This window comes from Nesoenas mayeri (genome assembly GCF_963082525.1).
Source record: "Nesoenas mayeri genome assembly, chromosome: 5".
In the NCBI taxonomy this organism is placed as follows: domain Eukaryota; kingdom Metazoa; phylum Chordata; class Aves; order Columbiformes; family Columbidae; genus Nesoenas; species Nesoenas mayeri.
This window is the reverse complement of record NC_137548.1, coordinates 65661984-65672061: the sequence shown is the minus strand read 5'-3', so window position 1 is coordinate 65672061 and position 10078 is coordinate 65661984. Positions and strand designations below refer to the sequence as shown.

The 10078-nt window shown below is 41.4% G+C and overlaps 1 protein-coding gene across 1 annotated transcript; it reads right to left on the bottom strand.

The window, feature by feature from the left end:
- Nucleotides 1-541: 541 nt before the first annotated feature.
- On the bottom strand, nt 542-7896 carry CSRP3 (cysteine and glycine rich protein 3; the record flags this gene model as incomplete). The annotated part of the gene is made up of 5 exons (XM_080344635.1): nt 542-621; nt 1510-1603; nt 2161-2296; nt 3620-3788; nt 7785-7896. 5 exons carry the CDS (start codon nt 7894-7896, stop codon nt 542-544), a joined length of 591 nt encoding a protein of 196 aa, XP_080200761.1.
- Nucleotides 7897-10078: the final 2182 nt, after the last annotated feature.

The following is a 10078-nucleotide window of genomic DNA, read 5'->3' as shown; positions in this document are numbered from 1 at the left end:
TTCCTCAGAAATACCTCCCTTTGAGAGAGAGAATTTCAAATCCTTTTTAATTGTCTCAAAATGAATAACATCTGTTTTACCATAACAGAAATAATGTCAACATGTTCAAAACACCACTGGGAGATGGATAGAAATACAGACATTATGCAACATTTGGAACAAAGGAAAATACAGCTTAAATCAGAACACTCCGTAAGGTATCTCTATCTTAACAGGACAGTAAACCGAGTCTAAAATTCTAGTCTAAAATGTGGTAAATACTAGTTTAAGAAGCAGTAGTGTTCCATGAGGATTTTTGGCCTTATTTACTGTACAACAAACATGAATCTAGTTTCATTTAATCTAGTTTCATTAATATCACTGTACCTTTTTAAGCTATTCTAAGAATTTCTTAAGATCTTAAGCTCACAAGTTGTTTTTTTTCCTGGAAGGTGGAAAATAATGAATAGGTTCTTAGCAATATGTGATGTTTAATGTTTTACTTGACAACTATCACTTGGTGGCTTCAACAGCAGTTTGAGCCCATCGCATCCATTTCTTCTCATTCACACTCTTTCTTTTCCACTTGAGTGAGGCCACCGAACCCAATTCCTTTGGGACCGAAATTTTTTGCATAGCAAACTGCAGAAGAAGGAGGGAGGTAAATGATATTCTGTATGTTTTCATATACAATGAAGTGATTTTGGTTTTAGTCCTGCATCCAAACTTAATAAAAGGAAGGAAATCTGAAATAGTGTCTTTCTCAGAAGCGTTGACAGGTTCTAATCGAGAAACTGGCATCACATATTTGAATTAAACACAAGTCACATCTAATCTGCTCCTAAAAGAAACTGTGTTTAAGGTCTAAGTAACATTTTCATCAAAGCTCCTTTTCTGTCTGAAAATTCTTGGTAAAACTCTGTCTATATGAGCAATACAGACTGAGTACTAAGTCAGAGATTTTCAAAGTAGGTTGAGATAACTGGAGTGTAGTCCAGAGACACTTGGTGGTAGTTTAAACCATTCATTTAACTCTTTATTGGCAAGCGTACACATAGTTATTTATCACAACTCTGCTAAAGACGTAATAATGGTCAGCGTATTCCTCCAAATACACTAATTTGAGCACTTGCAATGGTCAGACTGTACCCAAAGTCACAGAACGTTAGTATTCTTTGTTAGTATTGCCTATCAAGTTTAACCAAGGATATGAAAACTTTGCATATTTTCCCCCTTAGGCTGTTTCTAAGAGTCAAGTGAAGCCTGTGAATTTTTGATCTGAGAACATCTGGATGTATAATTTAGCATTAACATGTTGTTATCTTCTGTGCTGCCAGTATAGTTGAAGCATCTTTTAACTTTCCCTGGCAAGAATACAAACTAAGGCTGTGACCTTCAAGGCATGACCTTTGAAAAGGAAATTTCCTGAAGCTGTTAAGCGTGCAATAAGGTAAATCACAATGGCCATTCCAGGTCTAAAAAGACTTAAGTTTGGATGGACTCAGTAGTTCAGCTCATGGCAATTCTTACCTTTACAATAGAGCTCTCCGTCTTTGTCCGTAACGTTTGTAGATTCTAAGCTCTTCCCACAAATAGCGCAGCGGAAGCACGTCTTGTGCCAAGGCTGAGGACATGGAGACAATTCATTGTACGTTACAGAAAGCACACAAATAGCAGATAAAAGAAACAAAGATCTATTGCTTTTTGATAGTATGAAAAGCTTAAAATTGTTTATTGGTCTTATGGCTTCAATTTGTAGCTATTCTAGGTTAGTTTTTTGGTGTGCAGAGGTGATATTTTAGTGTGAGTTCTTACAGAGATAATGTGTCATATAGGCCAGGCATTTGATTTTCTAATCACAGGATCTCTTTAATATATCTGCAGTTACCGCTACAAATAAAGGTTTAAATTCTAAATATCTGCAGAAATGATAGTAGAATAATGGTGGTAGAAGAACCAGCCTGTACAGTAACCAGATGCAAATAGTTGAAGGTGGCTCATGAAAAGCACACGGTTTTAAACCTGAAAGTACATCCCATTCTCACGCAATTTGTTAATTACTTGTTATGTTTTCCTCGTTGAGACTATGAGTCAAAATGTAAAACACCACGGACATATTAGCTGTAGTTTATTGCCATTATAAGAGTGTGTTTGGTTCCTAGTTCTGCGTTAGCCACTTACTTTTCCTCCTCCCATGATCTTCTCGGCAGCGTACACCGATTTGCCACAGCGGGGACATTTATCCACATCTACCATCTTCTTGGCAAACTTTGAAGGGTTAGTTGGTGTTGAAGGACGAGCAGACTTGGGTGAACCCCTGAAACAGAAGTTCTCAGTGTTTTAAAGTGCCATTTAAAATGTTGCCTTCATTCTAGATATACGATTTCATGAGTTTTTGGTAAGGGATAAAGAAATAATTAATCAGTGGTCTTAGACATGCGGAATCAGGGGGGAAAGACAAAATTCAAGTTTTCTATTGAGTTCTGCATTATATGGTTGAAAAGCCGGTGCTGTAAGTGCTGATGTTACTTGTTTTGGGCTGAGTACGTGGAGCCACACACAGAAAATATTATATTTATTGAAAAGTCAACAAATAATGTTGTTTTATTGAGGGACGAGGGGAAAAATACAAACAAAAGACCCCTCTGTTCTTTGTAACTGGCTCTGTGATGGTGCTCAGTGAGTGGAAAGACTTCAGATTTGTCATGCAGTTATTTCATTAGTCACTGTAACATTTGGATGGGGAACTGGGGTTCTTAACTGTCTAAGGTCAAGAGCACATCAGAAAAATTGCTTTGCTTTGTGCTTTATGTCCTAAAGCCTTTCACAGAATGACTTTTGAATTATAGGATTGTTGGCCTGCAACAGGTCATTAAATCTCCAGGACGTGACAGGTTTTGATACAGAGCTCTGCCCGTCATGGATTCTTATCTTACAAGGAGCTCTAGTTAAATACATTACTTCAGTTTTTATTTCTTGCACAGCATCTTGGTTAATTGGTTTCCTTATAGTGACACCAGAAGAAAGCAGCGGATTTGGAAATGTGCAGCTTTGAGAATCATAGAAAAATACAATAAAACTGGACTATCAGGGGGAATTATGTGCAGCTGAGGCTTTTGGAAGATGGTATCCCATTAGAATTCCTTTGTTCAAACATCTTGTTGGTGTGTTTGTAAGTGTTATTCGAGCCACAGGGAGGATTTAGAAACATTATTCCCCCATTTCGAGGAGAGTTAAGAGTATGTGTAGCGTGATTTATTTCTCTAGCAGTAAAAGCTAACTGTATTTGATAGGAAAAGAAGCGTTCTCATGTTCTGTGGTAGATGCGACTTTACCACTGGGCTGCTAATGGCAAATTACAATTGCAGTGAATATTTACGCCTGGTGACATATAAAGGCTGTTCTGCAGAATAATTGCCTGTTGAAGGAGGAGATAGATTATAAAGAAAGCTTAAAGAGACCAAACATCATTAAAAACTGGTAAATTACTGCATCCACCAAAGCGAAGGTTGTAGGAAAGCCTGCTCTGCTACTCACGCTTGGTGTTGTTATGGAAACAGGATAAAATATCCGAAATACCTTATTAAGTGACAAGTAGTACCAGAAAAACCAAGCGTGTTGTCGCTGGGATTTAACTCACTGTTGCAGATTCAAGCCCAGGTGGTCGCCGGTGTCGGTGCTGAGACATCCAGCCCCTTGGCCGAAGCCGATCCCTTTGGGGCCGTATTTCCTCCCGTAACAAGTTTTGCAGTAAATTTCCGACTCGTGAGCTGCCACCGTGGTGCTGTCCAGGGCCTTCCTGCAAGCCACTGCCAACGGGAAGAGAAATGGAGACGGGAGAAGGATGGTGTTAGTTGTTGTCGGTATAAAACTTCACTGGGCTGTTGCGAAGGTAATTGTGCGCACAACGTGCTCTTCTTTTGCCGCTTGAAAGTTTTACTCAAGCCGTAGGAAAACCATGGGCTTGTTGAGATGGTTTGTCTAGATCTGTGAAGCTTAGGATGGATTTGAGATCATCATCCTAAATCTTAAATATATCTAGATATCTATATATATTTAAAAAGGGGGTTGCAGAAGTGTTGGTTCCACTGTGCATCTGCACCTTTGGAAATAATCACTCTGAGTCTGCGGTGGCTTTCTTATCTCAGCCCGTGCTAATTTAATGTTTCTAAAAGAGGATATAATGTGTTTGCTGTGTCCAAGGCACCAAGCAGGACATATTTTTATTGATTTGTTCGACCTGCAGTGCAAGGTGAAGCCACGATGCCAAATCACTGGTAGTCTCAGCTCTGTTAGACTTCTTCTAGGATGACGAGAGCATGACTAGAGCTGTTCCAAAAACCAAGACCTCTTCATCCTCGTGTTTGTTATCGGGAAATCCTGCTTGGCTTAGCTCACCGGGAAAGGTCTTGGAGACTTTTGGGCAGAAGGTGCCATAGGAATGTCCAACGTTTGTAGTGGAACACACGTTATATCCCCCATGGCACCACTTCAACATGAGCCTCAACTTGGAAGGACCAAAAGGTAATGAGCTCCAAGAGCTGCTTATTCAGGGATCTCGGGGAGCAAGTGTCCATGTTTTGAGAAGCACAAGCCACAATTAGAGCTAACGAGTGTTGCTGAGCCCAGTCTCGCGTGGTTTTTCTCATCAAGCGGCTATGGAAGGTTGATCGCTCCCTCCCGAGTCCTTTGCTCATCTGAAACATGATCAGTATTTAGAGGCTGAATTCTACTACTCGGCCACCACATGGAGAGAGGATGAAGCTTTTCTGTTTGGGGTGTCTGTAGAAAAAAATCAGGGGTTTGTAGTATGCTTAAAAATCAAAGTTTCAACATTTCTTATAAATCGTTCCTTTCTCTGCAGCTTCTCTTGAACAAGAGAGCATTCCAGTCATGTTGATAGCTTGGGAAAGAAAGTTGTTTAGTAACCAAGAGAAACCTGTGAAATACACAAATATTGGAAGTGGTTGGAAGTTGAAGCTCCAGAAGGGCCAGCTGAGTTTGTGATTAATCCCTTTTCCCTACGTGCTTATTGTATCTGTCCTGCTGCGAGTCTAGAACTCATCCACACCAGAGAATTTCAGCTGGTCCTGGGACCTCTGCAGCTTTAATCCCATCACTGAACTGCATAGAGGGGAGAAATAATTTGCAAGGACCTTTATAGTTAACGCAAAATAAAACGAGGGGCTTCTGTAAATGTGTGAACCCGATCTCGTTGTGCTTCAGTCCCTTCTGCTTTGAGATGATAATTATGTTTGCTGAGGGAGTTATGGGCTGACGGAAACTCTAGCAGCAGATAAAGTGTTTCTATTTCTGGCTCCATAGGGTATCAATTCACCGCGACAGATGGAGCAAAAGCCCTTGAAGTGCTGTTGTTGAAATAACTTTTGAGACCCGTCATCTGCCAACAGATCCCGGTCAGCAGCCGTCACGGAGAAGGTCCAGGTTGGTGGTGTGAGGTCCTGCCAAACGTCCCTCACAGCTGTGGTTCAAGTCCAAGCCAACCAGGAAAACAAGGTAGATAAACGGGAACGAGGGTTTGTTGGAAAGAAGTTTCTCTTTTGTCATGTATGTGGCTAAAATTATGGAGTGGGGAGGGTGTGATTTGTAGTTTAGCTTGTCTGATTCTTAATGCTTTAACAGGTTGGTTTGAATCGTTTATGGTGTTGCCCAAATTGGACTTTTTGGTGGGAAAATACTGGTGTGTCTGGTTAAATATAATTTAAAATAATATATTTTAAATACATTTAATATTAAAACTCAACTAAGTACGTTAACTCTTTCTGTGCCAAGATTAGGTCAGGGAGGATCGTCTTTCTTCTGTTGAGGAATGAAATCCTATAATTGGTTCATTGAAAAGCCCATGAACCTGATACTGAGTCGTCCTGAGCTGCTGATTAGTGTGTGAATCATGGGAGAAGTAAAGCCAATTAACATACCTCTCCTGTGCCAGCTGGGCTTAGATGCATCTTCAGTTTTTGAGCTTGAACATATTTCTGCTGGGAATACTTTTTTTGCTATATAAACTATTAATAATTTAGTTCGGACTTAGAGGCAAACAAAACAAAATCAAACCTGCTAATAAAACAAAACAAAATAAAACAGCCCCATCTCACCCAACCAACCAAAACCAAACAGAAGAAAAACAACAAAAAAACAAAGAAACAGCAGAGCTAATGGATGGATGTTGTTTGTCATGAATTATTTATGCTGAGAACAAAGCTTAAACCTGTTCCAATATTAGGTAGGAGAGAAATATTATTAACTACGCCCTGTTAGGACAGATGTTTATTTGCATTAGACACTAGAGAGTCTACTCATTTGTCTTCTTCTACCGTATCGTTTTCTAACATTTGATAAAACACGTCAGTAAAAGGTTTTCTCATAGTTATCAAATTCATGTCCATCTCCCTATAGTTTCTCTGATATCTAATATTGTTATAGGCAGCATATGGAAGGAATAAGAAGCCTCTAGTTTTCACAAAATGGACATTTTTACCATTCTGCAAGAACTGGCTGAAGGTTGTCAATTAAACGGAAACTTTTTTGGGGGTTTCTTTCTTATTCGATGATTTGGTCATCGCTTGCAGGGCCCTCAGAGGGAGAGAAAACTGCGGTGTGTCCCTCCGCGCTGCCCCATCTCATCTGAGCATCTAATGCTGGTCTCATCCTCCAAGCAGAATTCTCTGTCCATCCAGGAAACCAGGGTGAAAATTGGATTCAGCACCTTCTAAGCTGGGAGTCGTACTGCGAAGGTACTAAACATCAAGCATTTTCTGTAAAATTAACTATTTGGCGCTCTGTAGGTCTTAGCAAATTGTTGACTCCCTCTACAAAGAGCGAGCAGAGCTGAATTGATGCCTTCTCTCTAATTTTTCAAGGGTTAACGCACCTGTAGAGAGTGGGATTCCTGCAAGGGACCTGCCAAACATTGCAGAGGTGAGAAGAGTGAAACATTAAGTGATGTGGGACCATATGAAATATGGGGAAGGGGGAGACCGAGCTACTTGTGGAGAGATTTTGGTGACAGCAGGTTAATGTCTTTCAGCTTTCCCGTGTGAAATGAACTAATGTCAGGCTTCACCATAAAACTAATAACCTCCTATCATATCCTAATAAGATGTATTTCACTCTTAGGAACACTGTTTAGTTCTTCTGGAATTTTTAACTTGAAGCAAACCTGCAATATGCCGTATTGTGGGACAGAAGGTCGTGTTTCTTGGAGATTGATGTAGATATCATAATTCTGTAGTATTCTAATGTCCCTAATAAAAGTCATCCAAGCCATGTGTGGAATAAGAAAAGCCTGAGAGGCAGATTGCTCAGGGTAAAGGACTAGAATTGATTATTAAGAGCTGCAGGCTGGCATTTCAGAAAACTAAGTGATGCTCCTGAAAACAGATACGGTTATTTTCCATCCTTCAGCTACTAACAGGATGGGAAAACAGGTTTCACCCATAGGTATTTATAGAGCGCTGGACCAGAATCTGTCTCGCCGTGCTGGGATGTTTGATGTGGGTCTGCCCTCTGCTTTAAACTATCCCAGAAGTCAGATGAATAAGCTTCACAAAACCTTCCCTGTATGAAGCTGAGTCTGGTGCTGGTTGCTTCGATTGTCCTGTACGTTGCTTATGGTGTTTAAATCCAGCTGTAGGTGTCCTGTGAGCAAACGTGTTGAACTGGGGAAACTGTGGGGCTTCTTTAGTGCATGCAAAGTAATACAAAAGTGAATTTGCTAGCTGTAAAGGGGGGATTTTACAGAGTATGGGAATACTGGGGGGTTAAAACAGTGCAGCCCAGCTTACTGCAGAGGAAGCATGTCTTGTGGAAGCTCCTTCCATTGCACTGGATCTCCTCGGCGTGGTACACGGTCTTCTCGCAGGCACCGCATTTGGCTCCACCTCCCCAGTTGGGCATCCTTGGATCTGCAGGGTAACCCGGAAAACCAAGTTACAAAAACAAATACAGCAGCAGAAGTGAATTGTTTTAAACAGAACAGCCTCCTTTTTTTTTCGTTTTCATTATTATTTTTTACCCCCTTCTTCAGTCAACTCCTATCGCACACCTGTAATATACCGCACACCTGTAATATACCACACACCCATGCGGTAGCAGGAATGTATCCCATGCATGGGTGAGGGTGCAAGCCTGGTGCTTTTTGTGCTGGTAAATATGTGAAAAGATTATGAGGTGTTGCAGTAAAAATATGCCAGGGTCACTCAAACCTCTTCAGATAACCAGCAAACAGCCATTTTCTTTCAGTCCTGCCCTCCCATGTAGCCCAGCGTAGCCTTTTCCCCTCAGTTTTTGCTTTATGTGTGTTGTTCTGATTTTGTGAGACAGGTTTTTATGGCGCTAACAAACACTTAGAAGCTTGAGTGGAGTTCAGGCAAACGTATGGACAGTATTTGGCATTAAATTTTGTACAGCACAGCGTTCCACCTAAACTCTCTGTTCAGAGACAGCATGTAGTGCTGTTTATACCTATCCAAAGCAAGTCCTGGTTCATCCAGTGCCACAAGAGCTTCCTCGCTGACACGTAGAAAGGCAATTTTCCGTGTCAGCATGATATCATTCTATACAATTCACACCTGGGTAGTTTCACCGTAATGTTTAACAAATGTATAATGTTATTTCAGCGGACACTTGAATAGAAACAAGTTGTGGCTTTGCTGAATTCCTCGTTAGGCCGCTGCAGGCTCCCTGTGCTGCACAGCCATTGTGAATAACAGATTCCTAAGGAGCTTAAGGTGTGTTTTTTCTTTGTCAATTCTTTTAAAAATCTGAACATCTGAGGAAAAAAGTTGGTGGTTGCTGTTCTGTCTGTTTAAGTGACATGCCCAAGGTCACACTGGAGGGCGGTGTCGGAGCTGGAGCTGCCGCGGTCGCCGACTGCCCGTTCTGTAACTGCCCTTCACAATCTGAACCAACCCCAACCTGCGGTTTGCCCTTTTGTTCTCCTCTTTGAGTCATCGTTTCTGGAAAGACTGGGACGTCACCTTGTCATCTGCACACGGTATTATCGGCTTGTTCCAAGCTCCTGGCGCAGGCCTTCCTTGTCCTTCTTGGAAAACCAGTCAGCACCTTATTATAGTGCTTTCGAAGCTGGCTCGTGCTATTTGCGTTTAATTCAATTCACCGCAAGATATTCTTACCTAACAAAAAGGTTTTAAATGCTGGATCAGACCTGAGAATTTTCTCCCGAGGTCAAGCGAGATAAGGGAGTTTATCACAGCAGTGATGTAACATAGCTGACGGCTTGCATTTTAGACTAGCATTTTACTATGTGTGGACATGGGACACTAGTCCCATGTGTTTATCGTCACCTCAGTGACTTTTGTGCTGTATCCTGAATTTTGGAATGAAACGAACAATTCCTAGACGCCAGCTCCACAAGCTGAACCCAAAGGGAGTTGTTTCTGGTGACTAACACTACAAATCATGCGATATTATAGAAGACACCCCTGTCCAGCAAAAGGAAGGTATCATAGGAGTGTGTGCAGATGCTGAAGCAGTAGCAATGAAGATGGAGTAACGTTGGGCACACTTTAGAACCTTTGGAATAATGTCCCCAGGGAAGTGGTGGATTCCTCAGTGTTGGACACTTGTAAGACTCAGCTGGACAGGGTGTTAGGCCAGCTTGGCTAGACTGGGCTTGCACCAGGAAAGGCTGGACCAGGTGGTCCTTGTGGTCCCTTCTAACCTGGTATTCTACGATTCTGTGTTTGATAACGACACGGATACCAGCACATCCAAACATCTTGGCTTTAGTGCTGCAGTTATTAGTATATCCTTAACCCTCTCTAATTACATATTCCCTGCTGTGACTGTCACCTGAGTAGACAAATACCTGTCAGACAGTAACAACATTCATGGCTCTCGGACCCTGCCAGTTTCCTTGGGAAGCTGTTTGTGAGCCAAACTGCTTGACATAAAATAGTAATGATGCAAAAAAGGCCAAGCAAGCTCAGCTTGCCTCTGTTTATTTGTAATGCAACGAGTAAGAAGCAAAAATCTGATGTAGCCGAAATCAAAACGACTGCACGCATGGAATAGACTATGAATTTGGTCCCTTCTTATTCAGCAAAGGCTTTACTGG